This window comes from Rhagoletis pomonella, unplaced genomic scaffold (assembly GCF_013731165.1).
Source record: "Rhagoletis pomonella isolate Grant_MI unplaced genomic scaffold, Rhpom_1.0 Rhpom_scaffold_00007, whole genome shotgun sequence".
Lineage (NCBI taxonomy): Eukaryota > Metazoa > Arthropoda > Insecta > Diptera > Tephritidae > Rhagoletis > Rhagoletis pomonella.
The window spans coordinates 2,961,983-2,981,929 of NW_023458561.1; the positions used below are offsets into that span (position 1 = coordinate 2,961,983).

Consider the following 19,947-nt stretch of genomic DNA (forward strand, 5'->3'; position numbering starts at 1 on the left):
TTGTAGCTTTTAACTTTAAAATTTGTTGTGGAAAGAAAAAATTTGTAACATATTGGATATCTCAATTCTATCAAATAGGTGTATGGTGTCAAGTTAGCACTACATACCATTTTTTCTTAAAAAACGAAAGCTACAAATTTTATCTTTCCACAACAAATTTACAACAAAAAAGCTACAATTAATGCCGTTGTAACATTTTCAATATCTCAATTCTGTCGTCAATGGTGCATGGTGTCAAGTTAGCACTACATACTAGATTTTGTTCGAAAAAGGGGCAACTCAATTTTTTCTAGAAAAACGAAAGCTACAAATTTTTTCTTTCCACAACAAATTTTAAACTTAAAAGCTACAATTAATGGCATAGTAACATATTGGATATCTCAATTCTATCGACTAGGTGTATGGTGTCAAGTTAGCACTACATACCATTTTTTCTTAAAAAACGAGAGCTACAAATTTTTTCTTTTCACAACAAATTTTAAAGTTTAAAGGTACAATTAATGCCGTTATAACATTTTCAATATCTCAATTCTATCGACTAGGTGTATGGTGTCAAGTTAGTACTACATACCATTTTTTCTTAAAAAACGAAAGCTACAAATTTTTTCTTTCCACAACAAATTTTAAAGTTAAAAGCTACAATTAATGCCGTTATAACATTTTCAATATCTCAATTCTATCGACTAGGTGTATGGTGTCAAGTTAGCACTACATACCATTTTTTCTTAAAAAACGAAAGCTACAAATTTTTTCTTTCCACAACAAATTTACAACAAAAACACTACAATTAATGCCGTAGTTAACTTTTCCAATTTCGAAAAGTGTAGTGCTAACTTGACACACGTATCAAAATCTAAGAAAAAATAATAATTTTCATTGAAATAGCTTGGAATGCCTCTTATCTGTTTAGATCAGAGGTTCCCAAACTTATTTTTCTCGTAGACCCCTTTCAAAACTTTACTGGTTTCGGTGGACCCCTGATAGTCATTTCTAACATAGTTATTCCCAAAGCTCATCAAAAATTTTGCATCGCGAGTGAGTTCAAAAACTAAATTCGGAGTGGAAAAATTAAAAATAAAATATTTTCTTGTGTTCTATTTATTAAATTAATGTGATTACATACTTGCAAGTTTTAAAAAACAGCGCTCGTAAAGCCATGAAAGAACAATTTCGCTCTGAGGAGTTATATTTTTTAAGAGTACTCATGAATTTGCATGTGAAATATTTGTCAAATAGTTTATTTGTGTTGATGGCATCATTTTTATTTTTTTCGCTCCGAGTTTTAAAGTGATGCGAAAAATATTCGTCACTCGCATTTTTAACCACAAAACTTGAAACAACAAAGCTGCAAAGCTTTTTACGCCAAACTTTAAATTCAAAAACTGACGAAAAAGAAAAGACCGGTTCTAAATCGATGATAAACAATCAAGCAAGCAAGAAGTTCAAGAAGTGTTCCACCGTCTCATCCTCTTCAAAGTAGGATGGGCAAATGGAGTTATCATTTATGCCTATCACGTTAGGTGTTTGTGCCACGTGAAGTGAGAGGAAAAAACTAGTTAGACCTTCTGAGATTGAAGACAACATGAGGTTTGCCCACCTGCATCCACTCGATGGCTCCCAGTCATAGCTGAGCGAAGTATCCACCCAGTTCCTGATGGTGGCTTCGATGGTCGAAGTAGGGATCGCTATAACTGGATCGAGGAATGCCTCGTCTAAGCCAACTGTTGTCAGATGCCATATTTTAGTCGAGACTTGCATTGCCGAACTAGTTTGGAAGTACTTAGATAGAGGGCTGGACAATGCCTTAAGTGCAGCTTGGCTGTATCTGTAGACAAGTAAACTCCTTCACCTCCACCTATTTTCCACCACGTAGTCTATGGCTTTGGGGATTGATAAATTGTCTTTTAGGTGTTATTCAACGCTACTAAATCTAATTTAGTAGCTCCATTGGTTTCCGAGAAACTCGCAAAAATGTGTGGGTCAGCTGGGTTTACGTAAACCTAGCTGACCTATCTTTAAATTTAGGTTTTAAATTTTCCAAATATACATATGTTGGTCGGCCGCTGTGGTGTAGTAAGCAGTGCGCATTTCACTCACCAGCACCTGGGTTCAAGCACTGGTCAAAGCCACATCGCAAAAAATTTAGAAAAAGGTTTTTTCTTAACGGCGGTCGTCCCTCGGCAGGCAATGGCAAACCTCCGAGTGTATTTCTGCCATGAAAACCAGCTTCTCGTAAAAATACAATCGCCGTTCGGAGTCGGCGTAAAACTGTAGGTCCCTCCGCTTTGTGTGACAATAGTTGCGTTCGCGTAGCTGTTAATTGTTCATGTTTACCCATAACTTTCAGGTTTTTGCGTTCGCGTACGCAAAAAACTTGCAAAATAGGGGAAATTGAGAGAGCAAAGCGACATTTCATTTTGAGGGGAAGCTGCTGGTTTCTGTTGGAAAAATTTTTGCCAACAGGAAAACAGCTGGTTTGAATTTACGCAAATCACAAAATTGAATTTGATGGTTTGGAAGTTAAAAATGACAAAATGCGACTAATTAAACTTATAAGAAGTAAGTAGTTATTTGTTTAATCAATAAACTGTGTCACGATACCACTTTGTAATGAGTTTTCGTACGTTTTAAATGTTACACTTTTTAATGTCAACAAAAATTATATCAGCTGTTCGTCTAACATGCAAGTTTCTGCAAATTTTCTGTTCGCGTACTGTTTTGGATATTTTTCTCTTGTGAGAGAACTGGTGACATTTCGCCGGAATTTTGCAGTTTGTTGGTTTTTACTGGAGATTAAACGAACGCACCTAATATCAAGGCGCACGCCACAAGTTGGAGGAGAAACACTAACATATGTGTAAGCGCCAATCTATTATCTATCTATCTATCTTCTATCTATTATATATAATACGCGAAGGCATTTTTTGTGCAGCCTAAAACATCTGCACCGTTCGCTCGATTTTCAAAATTGGGGTGTCAAATTAAAGCGCTTGGCCTGTAGATGTGCAATAAGGTTTCGTTTTTTTTCGAAAAGAGTTGCCTCCTGTTAAATAATTAAACTCAAGTTATTTACTAATCAATGCCCTCAGATCCGCACCGTACGTTCGATTTTCAAAAGTGGGTGTGGATGTCAAGAAGGTTTTACTTTTTCGAAAAAAGTTGTCACCTGTTAAGAAATTAAGCTCAAATTAATTAAAAAGTTAAATCAATTATTTAGGCTTTATAACTTAACTACGTATAGGAGTTAAAAAAATGTGATTAAATTTTGGTTAAAGGAATTTGGTAAGTAAATAAGGTATCGCTATATGGGTGTCATACAAAAGAGGTTTAAGAAGGTAGTAGTTTGGAAATATTTTGAATAGGTTTGCCACCTATTTGAGAAGTCTAATTGAACTATTTTATACCCAAGTTATATGAAATATTAACGATGAACGAGCTTCAAGAAATACTTAGTTTTACAATCTAGAACATTTTTGATTTGATTGAGGGTTGATCAGCTTAAAGGGCTAAACTAAAATTATTTAATAAGTTAATTGAATTACTAACCGATGGTAATCAACGGAAATGGGTTTAAAATCCTTTATTTAAGAACTATGTTTAGGAGGGTTGCCACGTGATTAAAAAATGAATTTCCACTTAATTCATCAGATACTTGAAATATTCATAACAATGTCAGGCGAAAAATATTTAGGAAATTTTAGTTCGAAAATAATTTTTAAGAGGGTTGCCGCCTGTTTTGAAAGTGGTATTTCGTTTAATTATACATAAGTTAGAAATCGAGTGTCAAGAAAGCTTTAAATTGAACATTTGTTTTTTTTTTGTTGAAAAAATTAAGCTCAAATTATTTAATAAGTTAAATGGATTGTCAAAAGATCGGTATCAATCGAAATGGGTTTGAAAATACTTTATTTCTAAACTGTATTTACGAGAGTTGCCATGTGTTTAAAAAACTAAATTCAACTTAATTCATCAGTAAATTGAAATATGTATAACAATGCCAGACGAAAGATTTTAGTTTCAAAATACCTTTAAAGGGGTTGCCACCTGTTTGAAAATTCAAATTTGTTTTACTTATACGAAAGATACATAAAGGAGTTATCGAAATATTAGTGTCAAATGAAAGAGTTTTAAGGAAACTAGAGGCTGATAATATTTTTAATTAGAATTGCCATCTATTACTATTTTTTTTTGAAGGTCATCACATCTGCAACGTTATTTCGAATTTCCAAAATGAGAAGCCAAATTAAAGAACTGAGATTCTACATAGATGTTGCACAGGTTTTATTTTTTGAAGTTACATGAAAACCAACACCATGCGAGACCTCTCATCACTCAGAAATGGTTAGATTAATCATTAGGAATATTTTTTAGAGGTTTTTGAATAGGTTTCACCTGTTTAAAAAATTTAGTTAAATGTTAGCGTTTTGGCGCCATGCCTTTTAGGTGTTATTCAACGCTAGTGGCTGACTCACACATTTTTGCCAATTTCTTGGAAACCAATGGAGCTACTAAATTAGTTTTAGTGGCGTTGAGGAATACGTAAAAGACACCTAATTCCTGCATATATGTATTTCGAAAATTTACAACAAAAATTTAAAGGTTGTTCAGTTAGGTTAACAGCGCTAAGCTAGCTGAAAAACACATTTTTGCGAATTTCTCGGAAACCAATGGAGCTACTAAATTAGTTTTAGTGGCGTTGAAGTACACCTAAAAGACACCTAATTCCAGCATATATTTGGAAAGTTTAAAACCTAAATTTTCAGCCAGTTTCACCAAAATATTTAAGTGAAAATTACTTTAATTTTCGAATTTTTGGTATCACCAATCAATTTTAATTTTGATTTAAGTGACCTCATGCTCTTCACTTAAATAAAAATTAAATTAGAATAACCACACTCAGAGGTGTTACACGTTTAATCACCTGATCATTGTGTATCTGCCGCTTACTTGTATACCAGCCCTGCTTTTACAATACAGCGTGCCAAAACTTTCAAAAGCTCTAAGTACAGATAAAAGCTTTCGCTGGCCTAGTCTGTTTTACAACCACTTTTTACTCACTTAAATAAATAGTTTAATGAAACTGAAAATTATTTAATTGAGAATTAAATACAAAATTAAATTACAGTTAATTTTCACTTAAATAGTTTGGTGAAACTGGCTGTTAAAGATGTGTCAGCTAGGTTTACGTAAACCTTACTGACCCACAGATTTTTGCGAATTTCTCGGAAACCAATGGAGCACCTAAATTAATTTTGGAGGCCCTAATTAACACCTAAAAGACACCTAATTCCTAGCTAATTTTTATTGATTTTTGGCGACTTGGGTCAGCTAGGTTCGCGGACGTAGGCGAGAACAAATGTTTTGAAAACTTAACGTTAAGAATGAGAGGAGCGTCTGCGTGTTTGGAGGAAAAAGAGTGAGAACCACGGATACTAATCCTAAGCCAGAGGAAAGCTGGATCATTTCAACTTCCAGATCGTTTATCATTTTGGTGAACTGTCCATTTATGGAAAAATTTTTCATTTTCTGTGAAAGAAAAGTTCGTGTCTTAACTTCAGATAGTGTTTCGCACGGCTCGTACATATGTATTTATGTAGATTAGACTACATCACTCCCCATACAAAAAAAATTTCCGCTGGAATTATAAAATCTATTATATTTTAAGTCTTCCACCAAAATATCTCGCAAAAATATTAAGATTTAAGTGAGCTGGACCGATTTGAAAATACCTCCAAAAATTGAGTTTTTCGTTAATAAGAGAACTTTTTTCAATGACTGGATTAAGAAAAACATGAATAACTCAGTCAAAATCTTACCAATTTAGATTTATGAGGTATCATTGGTAAGTTATTTTTGCACCCTTTTAATTTCTTTGCGAATAAGGAAGGGAAGGTAAGATAAACGAGTGTCATCCCATGTTGAATTAAGATATGTTGTTATTGGGACATGATTGAGTTATTTGCAAAGAAATAAAAAGGGTGAGAAAATACCTTTCCACTGATACATCATAAGTCTATATCGGTAAAGTTTTGGAGCAGTTATTCAAGTTTCTCTTACACAACTCTTTAAAAAATGTTAAAAAATAGTATCAAAAATCTCATTATTATGACTCCGTTAATAAAATTTTTTAATAGTTTTATGTAGATTTTTTAAGCTTAAACTGTTTTGTCATCTGAGGGGATTTAAAAAAAAATCCTTCAAGAAACTATTTTTATTCATAAAAAATCAATTTTTAAAGGTATTTTTAAACCGGTCCAGCTCACTTAAATCTTAATATTTTTCCGAAATACTTTGTTAGAAGTCTTAAAATATACTAGGTTTTGTTATCCCGCCGGAAAAACCGCAACTTTTTTTGGTGATGTAGTCTAATGTACATACTGTATACCATATTTAAAAAAAAAATAAAGCTGCACATTTTTTCTTTTCAAAACAAATTTACAACATCTAATAATGCCAAATTACGTTAAAGCTGATGCCAGATAAAACTTTGTGGCTTTGCTTGACATTTATAACTTTGTCAGCAAAGCGCCAGACGCAAAAGGTATGCCGCAATGAACGCAAGGAAAACAATTTTGTACTGCTTTTTTACTCGCCAAAATTGCTGTGGATTTTATATATTTAGCTTTAAAAATATCAGCAATGTAATTAAATGTTATGTTTCTGCATGAAAACTCGAATTTGGACGAAACAAAGTAAATATTAAACCAGCTGATTGTCACAGCGTGCAAAGGGATGGGAGTTTCGCTTCGCGCTGTAGCTGCAACGATCTATGTGGCATGCTTTGTGCATTTTCATACAATTCATCTTATCTGTCAAAGCGAATCTGTCACGCAAAGTGAAGCAAGCATTTTATTTGGCATCAGCTTACGATTTTTGTGAACAATACTGACCGCTTGTTATTTTTATTTTTTTTAGGATATTTTTTGCTCCTGCTTTTCGCGATCTTTTGCACACCTGGTTTACTCGCCCAACAGCAAAAGTTTCGTGTGACTCCATATGACCTTCAAGTGCTCGAAGGTGCAGAAGCTATGATGCGCTGTGAAGTATCTAATCAAGCGGGGGCAGTGCAGTGGACGAAAGATGGATTTGCTCTCGGCTTTTCAGCCGTTATTCCTGGATTTCCCCGGTATTCGGTTTTAGGCGACCGAAAACAAGGTGTATATAATTTACGAATATCTAATGCTTCAATCACTGACGATGCAGAATATCAGTGTCAAGTTGGACCTGCACGACTTAACTCAGCCATACGAGCAAACGCAAAGTTAACAGTGATTTGTGAGTAACATGAACATTTTATTATTCATTTTTAAAATACATTCTGATATACAATTTTAAAAGTGTGTAAGCACTCGTATGTACATACATATGTACATGCATATGGGGTATTCCATTAGTAAGTGAACCATTAGTAAGTAAAGTATAAAATACAATTCTTTTAACTATTTAAAATGAAAATATCTAGCGCGAGCGCAAAACACACATTTGTTCCGTTTACTCAAATGTATATCTATATATATAAAACAAAGTCGTGTTAGTTACACCATTTATAACTCAAGAACGGCTGGACGGATTTTTATGATATTTTTTTTAGTTTGTCTACCTTCCGAATAGCAGAATAACTTTTAAAAAACTGCTAGGTGGCGCTGGAGTCGAGTTATTAGTAAAACCCGTATTTATGGCCTCATATTTGAGATATGCGTTGACAATAGGAAAAACCATGCCATTGCAAAAAAAGAACAGCTAGGTGGCGTTGGAGTCAAGTTATTACTAAAAATCGTGTTTATGGTCCGATTATCCTCAAAAATTCAAAATATGTATTGATAACAGGAAAAATAATTCTTTCGAAAAAAATTTGCCGCCAGGTGGCGCTGAAATTGAGTTACATATGTATATGTAACTAAAAATAGTATTTCTGCTTGAATTTATTTCATTATCGAAATATATGAATTCACATATCGATGGTCCTCTGCAATAACGACACAACACAAAATTCAAAAAATCAAATCCCTTATTACTGTTAAGATGCCTCTAATCCTTGGCCAACCCATGTCTAACCCTAACTAAAGTAAGTTGTAAAGATTATACATGAATAAGACAACAATTAAAGACATAAGCCACTTAACAATAGTACGAGTTTTTATTCTTTGAATTTTGAATTGTGTCGTTATTGTAGAGGACCATCGATATATTTATGACTGGAAAAGATACATATGTATGTGTACTTATGCAAAAACCTGAAATTCAGTCGGAAACCGCCGTTTACGAACAGCTGTTCCTAATCTATATATATATATATATAAAAATGATGTGAAAAATGTATAGTAATTCATCCATTGAGAACGGTTGGGCCGATTTGGTGAAAATATTTTTTTTTTAGTTGTTCGTAATTGCCAGGAGAAGGTTTTTACAAAAGAAAATTTTGGGAAACGCCTCCGGGAAAGTCGGAAAAATTGAAAATTGATTTTTTATGGGATTTTTTGTGCAATTCCTTCGGAACGGCGTTCGAATGAAAAAATAGAAAATTCTAAGTGAAAAACTCGGAAAAATCCGGAATAATGCGAAAAATTGGATTTTTTTTTTCGACGAAATTTTGCTTTTAACGCATGATTTTGATGATGTGAAGCTTGGAAAATTTTGGATAATTGCGAAATTTGTTTTAAGCATAATCAATTGGAACCAATTTTGTCTTATGTTTCATAACCGATTCGAATAGTTGCTGCTTTTTTGGAAAGGTGTTTAGAAGCAGGAGTGCACAAAGTTTTAATTTTTCCCATTGGTCGAGCAGGGATCGAGCTACGCTAGAAAAAGGTTGCCTTTTGCCTAGATTAGCATCAGCGTTGCCATTTTAGCCGTTTTCCGGCTAGATTTAGCCGGTTTTGATAGCAAACAGCCGGAGAAATTTCGATTTAGCCGGCAGCCGATTTGTTAGCCGTTTTTCAGAAAAAAATTAGCCGTTTTTAGCCGATTTTGCTATTTGCCTTGTTTTCTTAAATTTCAAATATGTATATACATATGTTTCCATTTTTGACTAAGCGACCCAAAATCTGTTAGAAATGGCTATTAGCCTTATCGTGGAGAAAATTTTCATGTCAGGCAGGGTTGTATGAAATTGGGCCGATTTCGCTTATTTTTATTTTAAACGAAGAAGAGATTTTCTTCATAAAATGTTTGTTATAAATGTCTTAATTTTAAGTGTGAAGTTTTATCCGCAAACTTAGAAAATAAGAAATTGTTTCACTATTAAGACACCTAAGATGCGTTTGTGTTTGTATATAGTGCCTAAATTACAAAAACATAATTTTTGCCACTCCCAAAGGTTTAAGGTAAGGGAAAAATTGATATTTTCAAGCACTATGTACATATATATATTTTTTTTAAACAAAGTTTTTTGCTGAGAACTTATTTAAATTCCAAAAACCGAATGCCAACTTGAATTAAAGGAACCAACACTGAAGTGCGTCAAAATGAAAATAAAAGAGCACAAATTTCTATGTAAAGCAAAACTCTCTGGGAATCCTACGAGACATCTGCCGGTCATATGACCGGTCATCTAAATGGGATATCTGCAGTCTTTTGGCATCATATTTTACATCAGAATTGAAGGGATTTCTGAAAAATCTGACCAGTTCTTTTGTGTAACTGTGATTTTGCATCCCTTGTCAACATATGGCCTCGGTTGATTTAACTCGGTTAACTTAAGGTCGTTGTTTTACTGCCTTAAAATTGAAGTGAAATTTTTACAGCGTTTTTTATGTGTATTGGTTTCTATTTGAGTGTATTGAGAATCGGTCAGTCTGAGAAGGCCTTGTAGGGAAGACAATAGGTTTGTTCGTCGAAAATCCAGCGAGAATTGTCAGTCAAAATATCAGATAGTAAGAAAACTTGCAATTTTCCGTACGAACGCAAATTTGCAAGTTTTTCTGCCAGCTAGTGTCCACGGTTGCATTTCAAACAAAAGAAATTTGCATAGAATTTTTAAAATTCTTTCAGAGGGACAAAAAACAGGATCTACGTTTAAATATCTTGTCAGTCCGACTTTCTTCAACATACGTTTCAATTTCTTTGTCGGATTTACTATATCGACTCTGGTCGAGATTGCATTCCGATTAAGAATACAGTATTTTTTGCCGAGTACCTTTAAAATCATTGGAATTAACTAAATTAATTAAGTAAACAAGTATTAACTTACATTTTTCATTTTCAAATCGCTCCAGTTTGAAAATTTTTAAATTTAACGAACATGTTTATTCAAATTATCGTCGACAAAAAATACTACTATGTGCCACAGTAATGCAAATTCTTGCTGGCAAATTTTTTCCGGCTCGAATTTGTAACTTCTCTCCAAGAAATAGTGTTTTTACTCGTGATTTATTTAAATAAAACGTGTGAAATTTAGTTGAAACATTTTAGCAGTTTTTACCCGGTTTTATTTGCCAATTTAGCCGGTTCGTCCAAAAAGTTCTGGCAACACTGATTAGCATATAGGATAAAGTTTTTCCGTTAAGTGGACCAGGGACCGATCTATTCGCCAGGATTAACATATAGGACATTTTTTCTGATGGGTGGACCAGATATCGATCTACATATTGGAAAAAATCTTATTCATGGTGCGACTTGCTTGAAATTTGATACCTGTATTAGATAGATAGTTCGAAAGGTTTTTGAAGGCACCGCAAACATGCGGGTATTCGCTATTTAACAATACTTATTACACAGGCCAACAAAAATGGAAAAAAAGTGATGCAGCAAATGTTTACGCTATTTTTGAAAGATTTTTTTGTGCTGATTACGAATCCGTAAGCATAAAATTTCCCTCATCCAGATTTTAAGAAAAGCGAGGTCAAAGTGTCAAAAAATCGCGATTTTTGCAATATTTGAAAAGCACTAGCAAAGAAACAAAGGGTGGTTGAACCTTCCACTTAGGCTTAGATTAAAACTAAAAATATCGACTAGTATCCCTGCAAATTCCTGTACCTTTGCTTGATGGTCACTTATAGTCATTTGATGACTGGTAAGTTTGAGTACCTTAGGCAATTAAGCAAAAGATGGTAAAACCTTCAACTTAGGCTTAAATTAAGGCTTGGACTTCTGACTTCAATCCCCTAAAATACCATTCCGGCACCTTGACCCTAAGGGCACCTATAGTCATTTATTGACCAGCTAACACTGCTTTTTACACTTTTTTTTTTCAACTTCATAATTTTCCAGTATTTTTATTTTATTTTTTTTGGACGATAAAACGTAAATGAATATAGGTGACCATCAGGGCAAGGTGCAGGAATAGTATTCTCAGAGAGTAGTCTGTACCCCGAGCTTTAATTTAAGCCTAAGTGGAAGGTTCTATTACCTTTTGTTTCCTTGTAAGGGGTTCTTAAATAGTGAAAAAAATGCGATTTTTTGACACTTTCACTACGTTTTTCTCAAAATTTAGAGCTGATGGAAACTTTATACTAACGGATTCGTAATCAGCACAAACATGTCTATAAAAAACATCTTTTACATTTGCCGCATCAAAATCGGTGTTGCCCTGTGTTACCTACACCAATTATATAAAAAAAAGCTCCTTCTTTTTGTAAGAGGTGATCTCGCGAACTGCAGAACTGAGCCGCTCAGGAATAATTTACAACAAGAGCGTGCAATTGCTTTCTTATGCCGATGACATCGCCATTATAGGTAACAAAAACCGCGAAGCCTGTTCTGCCTTTTCCAAGTTCGATAAGGAATCAAATCGAATGGGTCTGGTGGTAAACGAGGACAATACGAAGTATCTCCTCAAACAGTAAGCACATTCGCGCCTTGGCACCAATGATACATTAACGAGTAGACTACCCAGCTACTATTTTCTTCGATATGTGGTTAGTTATTTTTGCTGAGCGCTATGTTTACGGCGAACACACAGTTTTGTTTTTAAAATAAAAAGACATAACATCTTTTAATACAGTTTTATTTAAAACAAAACAAAGAGAAAAAATCTTGAAAAATGATAGCAAAATATATACGGTGGCGAGAATCTCAATAGGGAACATACATTTTGACAAGTTTTGGCTACTTTTCTTACTATCTAAAAAAACTATGTAAGTCAAAATTTCAAGACTTTGAATTTTAACAAATGCTGATAAAAATTTTAAACATTTTGAACAGATTTTTATACTCGAGCGCACTTGTGCACAAGGGTATTATAACTTTGTTCACATAACGGTTGTTTGTAACAGGCAAAACGAATCGAGATAGATTTAGACAAATCTACTATATATTTGTGGAAGTATGTATTATGAATGTGCCATGTTACAGCCTAAACCGAAGGACAGAATCGAACGAAATTTTGGCAGAGTATTGCCATGACACCTGGTCCCATAATAGGGTGAACAAATTGGGTTTCGAAAAGGCGGTGTGGCATCCCCCATAGGCGTGCAATTTTTAACTAGCCATAACTTCGGGACCATAAGCCACATGAGCTTGAAATTAGGTATGCGGTCATATATATGGTAGAAGCTTGTAGTAGGGTATATATAAATGAGTTTGTAAAAGGGGGCGTGGCCCATCCCATGGACGTGGAATGTTTTATCAGCTATAACTCCGGAACTATAAGTCGCATGAATTTGAAATTTGGCATGCAGCCCTTTTAATGGTCAGTAATTATAATAGGGTATATATACTTGAGTGTGGAAAAGAGAGCGTGGCACATCCAATCCAACCATAAGCTCCACGGACTTGAAATTTGGTATGCAGACATATCAATGGTAGGTGCTCACAGGAGGGTATATATAAATGAGTTTGTAAAAGGGCGCGTGGCACATCCAATAGAGGTGGAATTATTTATCAGCTATAACTTTGGAACCATAAGTCCCACGAACTTGAAATTTGGTATGCAGACAAAACTATGGTAGGCGCTTATAGTAAGGCATATATAGATGGCTTTTTAAAAGGGAGGGGGAGGGGGGAAGCGGGGCACATCCCATAGGCCTGGAACTTTTTATAAGCTATAACTTCGGAATTATAAGCCCCAAGAACTTGAAATTTGGTAAGTAGGCATATCTGTGGTAGGTGCTTATAGTACGGTATATATAAACGGGTTTGTAAAAGAGGGTGTGGCACATCCCACATAACTTATCTATAACACATATCAGGCATAACTTCGGAAGAATAAGTCACATGAACTTGAAATTTGGTGTGCAGTCATATATATAGTAGGTACTTATAGTAGGCTATATATACATGTGTGAAAATTGTCCTAGCTATAACTTCGGAACCATTAGTCCACGAACTTAAATTTGGTATGCAGATATATTAAAGGTGGCTGCTTAAAGGCGGTATATATAAATGGGTTTTTAAAGGGGAGCGTGGTACATCCTATATGCGTAGAAATTTTTATCAGCTATAATTTCAAAACCATAAGTCACATGAATTAAATTAGATATGCAGACATATCTACGGTAGATGCTTATAGTTGGCTATATATAAATGAGTTTATAAAAAGGGGCGCGGCACATCCCAAAGGCGTGGAAATTCATCTGACATCTCATTTGGAAACGCGACAGGACGGTGTAAATCTGATGCTTCTCCCAAAAATAAAAATTGATTAGTCGGCAACACTTTTCAAAAAAACAAGACGTTCTTTCTTGCAAATCTTTAGATCAAGCCCATTTACATGGCACCTTTTTTTAAATTGCGCGAACGGTATCTTATGATTTTAGAAGCATGTGGCAACCCTGTTCAAAAAACTGAAACCTTCTTGCAAAACGACAGGCCCAGCGCTTCTATTTGGCACCTCTTCTGTTTTAATACAACGAACGGCGTAAATATCCTATTTTAGAAGCAGGTGGCAACCCTATTCAAAAAGCTGAGACCTTCTTGCACATCTGCAGGCCTAGCCCTTTCATTTGGCACCTCTCCTGTTTTAATACAACGAACGGTGCAGATTTTATAATTTAAAAAAGGTGGCAACCCTATTTAAAGAAGGCATGCCTTGCGGTATATACATCTAGAGGCTAAGCCCTTTAATTTGGCACCTCAGTTTCGAAAATCGAATAATCGGTGCTGATCTGGTGCTGTTCACAAAAACTGCCTTCATGTATTGTATGTACTTATTTGAACTAATCCTGGTATTTGGGTATAGGGGTTATTAAAATCCATGCAGGAGGTTCAAAACTACCACATTCGAATATACACAGCTCTGGAATACTTCATTTTTAACTTTGACTTTATTTTTGCCTGAAAAATTTTTAACTTTTATTGTTGCCTTAAAAAAATAAAAAGCAGAAATAATCGGTATTATTTGCTCAAAATGATAAAAGTAAAAAAATAACTTAAATAAAAAGACGTAGTTTAGCTTCAAAATTTAAAATAATTTGCGGAAAATCAAATACATAATTATTCTCTCCTTGTAGAGAAAAATTAAAGTTTTGCAAATATTCCATCATATCGGTAAAGAATATTAAGTCAGAAAGCCAATGTTCCGATATAAAAAAATAAAATAAAAAAGCAACACAATGGAAAATTATGTCCAACAAACTATATGCATATTAAAAAGTAAAAAGGGCCAAAATATTCTACTCAAGGAGAAAGTAAAAAGAGCCGCACTTTGCTAAGCAAAGAGCCGCATTTGGCTCAAAGAGCCGCGTTTGCTCACCGTTGTTATAGACCGTCGCCAGTACTCATTTCATTGGCCTAGATCGGCTGTAATAATAAGAGATTTGTTAACCAACTCTGTAGTGACTCCTTCTGCATGCTGCAATCATTCTTAACCACCTCCAAAATATGCTGCCCAACGGCGATAAGGTCTATTGTCTTCATTTGCAAAATGTTGGCTGTAGGTTACAGCAACATTGAATTGTAGCAATTGTCATTAAAGAAATTATATACATCGGCCTTGTTATAGTAGCACACAAGTACTTAATACGCACTCTATTGTGGAAAATTTCCCTCCGTTGACAACTTTTCTAATTCTTTTCATGATACATTAGGAGCATGATTCATGCGTGTTGTTGATTCGCGAAAAAATTGTATCACATCTTTTAGGGTAAAAATTGTATTATTGGTATTCATTTGTATCAAAATGGCACTAAGCTGCTACTTGGGCGTATTATTTTCCGCCACCATTCTAACCTATTCATCTAAACCGATAACTTTATCAAGCAGATATTCTTATAAGTTTATGCACTCTGTTACATGAACGACCCACACTCTCTTTTAGTTTACACATGCGACAATAGTCGTGTTTTCTTTGGTTATAAAGCTCAGTATTACTAACTTTATACACGAGGATAAAGAAATTATAGAAACTAACTCACTAAATGGGAAAAAATATATTTACGAGATAATATATGAGCAAATCTAAAAAATAGGTACACTACAAAATAAAAATTTTAATTTTTAAATTTGTGAGCACACCTATGTTTTATATATCATTTTATTCGTAATCTCTTAATAAATCGATTAATATCAGTGTAATTCATTTTCATCAAGTGCTTCAAAAGTTAGACGAGGAATAAACATGAAATAGAAAATAAAAAAATAAGCTGGGTTCAAATTACGCTGTTCAAGTTGTAAATTTTGGGCAAAGATTTTGGAAGTTGAACTCACTTAATTGGCACGTTCTAAACTCAATGGCATGCCCCGTTTTACCAGATTGGCTCCGGTTTTCGAGATAATGGTACTTGAAAATTTGATTACATTTTAACTCTTTTATAAATAACTCCCTCAGTTTTGAAGTTATTTTACTAAAATTTTGCACATAACAGTTTTTTATTATTACCTTAATTATTCCTCAAAATTATCGAAATAGGTTCACATTAACATATAGCTCCAATACAACTGATTACTCAGATATGTGTTTTTGCGCTATAACTCTAACTTCATATCTGAATAATAAATTGTATGCGTACTATATGTTAAATTGAACCTATACTAAATTTTAACCTGTTTAATTGGAGGAGTTATAACGCAAAACAACGTCTCTGGACAATCAGTTGTATGGGAGCTAGGTGTTTTGGTGAACCGATTTCGATGATTTTATGGAATGTTAAGGTAATATTAAAAACCGGTTTTGTGAAAAATTTTAGTAAAGTATCTTTAAAATTCAGGGACTTTTTTTATAAAATAGTTAAAATTTAAGCAAAGATTCAAGTACCGCTATCTCGAAAAGTGGAGCCAATAGGGTAAAACTAAGGACGCCATTGAATTTAGAAGGCTCCAATTAAGTAAGAGCAACTATCAGAACATTTGTCGAAAAAAAGTTTCTTTGATACCACCCTCGAAATATTCCGACTAAAAGAAGGAGCATCATTAAAAGTTTTTGCACACTTCTAGAGACAAATTTTTTGAAGCACCTTACAGGTATATGTAATTTTATAAGGACTAGCAGTTATAGAAAGATTTAGATCGTTTCGACGTATTTTCCAAATGTGCCTTCAATTAAGGTGTTTTTGAAATAAAAATTACGCTCAAGATCGCAGAATATTTTATCTTTAAAAGTTAGTTTATTCTGAAAGCACACCTCTTGCTAAGGTATCAAATTATTCGTAAATGTTTGTAGAATACAGTACATACTTAAAAAGTTCTTAAAATTAAATGCTTCAAAACCTATACGCGAAAAACCGAAAATTTTGAAAATTGTGAAATGTGGAGTTACAGACTTTGAGTTACTTGCCATTTCGTTATTTTTAATGCACACTTTTCTTACCTACTACATATGAATTGTACGCATAAGTGCTAAATGCCCATTTAATTTCAAATCAGACTATGGTGTGCTTCAAAAGTTATGACATAATTAATTTTGCCCCTCTTAAAAATTACATAAAAAATTCACTTGTTTTCATTATTTTTTTTTAAATTTAAACACCTATATTTCAAAAGCTATGCAGCAAATTGATCCAAATTTTGTTTGAGGCTTCAAGTATACGTCAATGAATTATATCCAAAAGCAACCAGCTTGATTTAGTTTACAACAGTGAAAATAAACCTAAATAACACAAAGGTTACCTGTTTTTTAGATTTGCCCATATATTTAAATAAGTATACATATAACATAAGGGCTATTTATTTGAAGCAAGTTAAAAGAAACAATGGCAGAATGTCTGTTTGTGTATTAATTCATTTGTGACGGCTACCAAACTTTGCGGCCAAATTATCAGTGAATCAAGAAAAACAGAACGGATAATAATTGAACCAGATCTCTATCAGGATCATATCGTTGTTGTTGAATTTGGGTGAAAATTTTTTATGCGGATCCCGATTATTGCCCAAGAAAACATAGCTAGAGTTGCGACAGAGTTGCATTGGCTTCATTTATCAAGTTTATTCAGTGAAATCTCTGGAGAAATTTATCAGAAATGTGTAAACGAGTTTCCATACAAATTTTGACGGTTAATTTATAAGGTATACACAATTATAAGTTTATACGGTTTATAATGAATTTATAAGGTTGGATGAATACCCTTATGTCTTATTTCTGGAACCTCGTCTAAGCCATTAACAACAAGATTTAACGGAAGAGGAAGTGTTTTTCTCGTTGGGTTTTTCCATCCTGTTCATCACAGAAACTCAAATGGGTGTTTCATTCAATTCTGTACCAATGCAATGTTTAACGCTGCAGCTGCCCCTGCCCCTACCTACTGCGCCCTTGGATATGGGCCTAGTTTTAGTCTGATTTCAATAATTTTCAACATATTGCGTTTTTGTCCCAAGGAAAATAATTGCACTGAGTTTGGTAGAAATTGATATATCGGTCACCGAGATGTACATATGTATGTAGTCATAAGTGTGTGTCCCATTTTCTAACAGCTTGCAAAAATCTCTTATTGCTAAGATTATTCCATACGTCGGCTTTGAGTGAAGTAGCTTATTTATTTCGTATTGGTGAGGCGGAGTCTAGCAATTCTTCGAAAGTGAGCGACGCCATAAGTGCCACGCCTATATTCAAAAAATATTATAATTGTCTTATTTTATGCCAAAACTCTACTACACATACTAATTTTGGATCTAGTATTTACTGAAATATCGTAGTTCTTGCATTTATTTTGCAATACCAACTTACTGTGGATAAAGGGCTTCTAATATATACAAAATTTCGTTGAGATATCTCAATTTGGACATTCAGACGGCATACATAGCTTAATTGACTTCCCTATTCATTCTGAGTATTTGGTATATATATATATATATATATATATATATACATATCTATGTATATCTATCTCGATTCCTGTAAGCTGCTACAAACAACCGTTATTTCAACAAATTTGTGTGCTCTCGGATACAAAAAAAAAGGGATTTTAATGAGTCTTCCATGAAATAGTAACTTTCTTTCTCGGCACGCTGTTTTGATATCTGGTCACTTTTATAGACTGTTGTATGAGAAATCTCTAATAAGTATTTAACTGATGAAATGTCTGAGATACAGATACAAACAAATTTGTATGTATGTATGCATATTAATTTTAAAAATTACCTTTTTTGATCTATTTAAAGCTCCACCTGGGTTCATTGAAATACAAGGATATGCGCACAATTCCAAAGTAGAAGTGAGAGAAAATCAGGATTTATCGTTGAATTGTATTTTGGCAAATGCAAAACCTGCTGCTCAAATTATTTGGTATCGTGGTAACGTGGAATTCAAACAAGGTAATTTTAGAATTAACTATTTAATTTAAAAATTTCAGTGCAAAGTTTGAAAGCATTTTTGTGACATTGACATTGAATTATTTGATTTAAAATTTTTAGTTTTCAATTTACCTTTGTTTATAAAATAGATACTAATTTTGCTTTATAAAACACTGGGCTGAATTAAATGTTATTTTTAAAATGTAGGTACATGAAATAAAAAAAATATATTTCTCATACACGCATGTTCAGTCAATGTTCACTGGTTTTTGCATCAGAATAATATAAAACAACTAACAACATCAACGAAAGTAAGGTCAATTGAAACTATTTCGCACCAGTATGCATTATTACCTTTTCAAAAGCGAAATAAAATCAACAAAAATTCGGAAGTAAAGTAGATGATGCTATTTCCTTATTCAAATGGAAATAGCATCAACAATGCTTAAACTATGTTGATTCAAAGAAAAAAAGGCGTGTTGAGCACCGTACACATGAAAGTGAAACTTCTTAGAAAAGGTGTGAGCACCAGGTACTCACGAAATTTGATGTGCAAACATATTTTTACGGCTCGGCAAACCATTATAGCTCAGTTATGCATACTTGGCGTTGCGTGAGAGTTGTCACATAAGGAATCTGTTAAATCAGTTTTGCGTGTAAGCGGTTACCCAAGGCATAGCACTTCACATGTTGAAGTCTGTTGGGTTTTGATTTTTACGTAAAAATGCTAAAGCAGTACAAAGTATGCATAACTGGGCTATTAAGTGATTGAGTTACATACATAGGTTTGGTTAGAAATTAAGCAATAATTTCATTTTGTTTTATTCATTTTCTGATATATAATTTATTTATTCATTTTCCGGTAACATCACCTTATATGAATTCGCCCTTCTTGCATACTTAGGACATGGTTGTAGTGGAAGTAACTGAATGGAGTGAACTGTCACATAATTATCTATTGTATGTTTAACAAATAAATGCAAATGTTTATAATTCAATGAATAGATCCTTACAAATTCGCCGCGATTTCTAACGATTCTCCCCGTGCAATATAACCAAGACAATAAGTAACGTACGCACTTTTGTTTGCAAACTGCATTTATTTAAGTTGAAAGAAGATAAATTCCTTTTTACAACATTTCTTCTTACTCATTTTCTATCTTCCAAGGCGTATTCATATATTTTTATCACGAATTCATATACATATTCATGTGGTAGCAAGAGTATAAAAACATAAAATTACCTTATAAATTATACGCACAATCATCATGTTTACGCGTAGTCCAATTCACGAAATCATTTCATGGATCTGAGTGAAAACTGAGTGCATAAACTCCATTTGGCGTA

General features: G+C 33.7%; 1 protein-coding gene across 12 annotated transcripts in view; it reads left to right on the forward strand.

Annotated features, from left to right (window-relative positions):
* Window positions 1–19,947, forward strand: part of LOC118742254 (kin of IRRE-like protein 1) — an 89,209-nt gene that overhangs the window by 33,046 nt on the left and 36,216 nt on the right. For all 12 annotated transcript variants that reach the window (XM_036474180.1, XM_036474181.1, XM_036474183.1 and 9 more), the window contains exons 3-4: window positions 6,916–7,275; window positions 18,469–18,621. In XM_036474180.1, coding sequence (XP_036330073.1) covers window positions 6,916–7,275; window positions 18,469–18,621 — 513 coding nt within the window. The remainder of the gene's footprint in view (window positions 1–6,915; window positions 7,276–18,468; window positions 18,622–19,947) is intronic.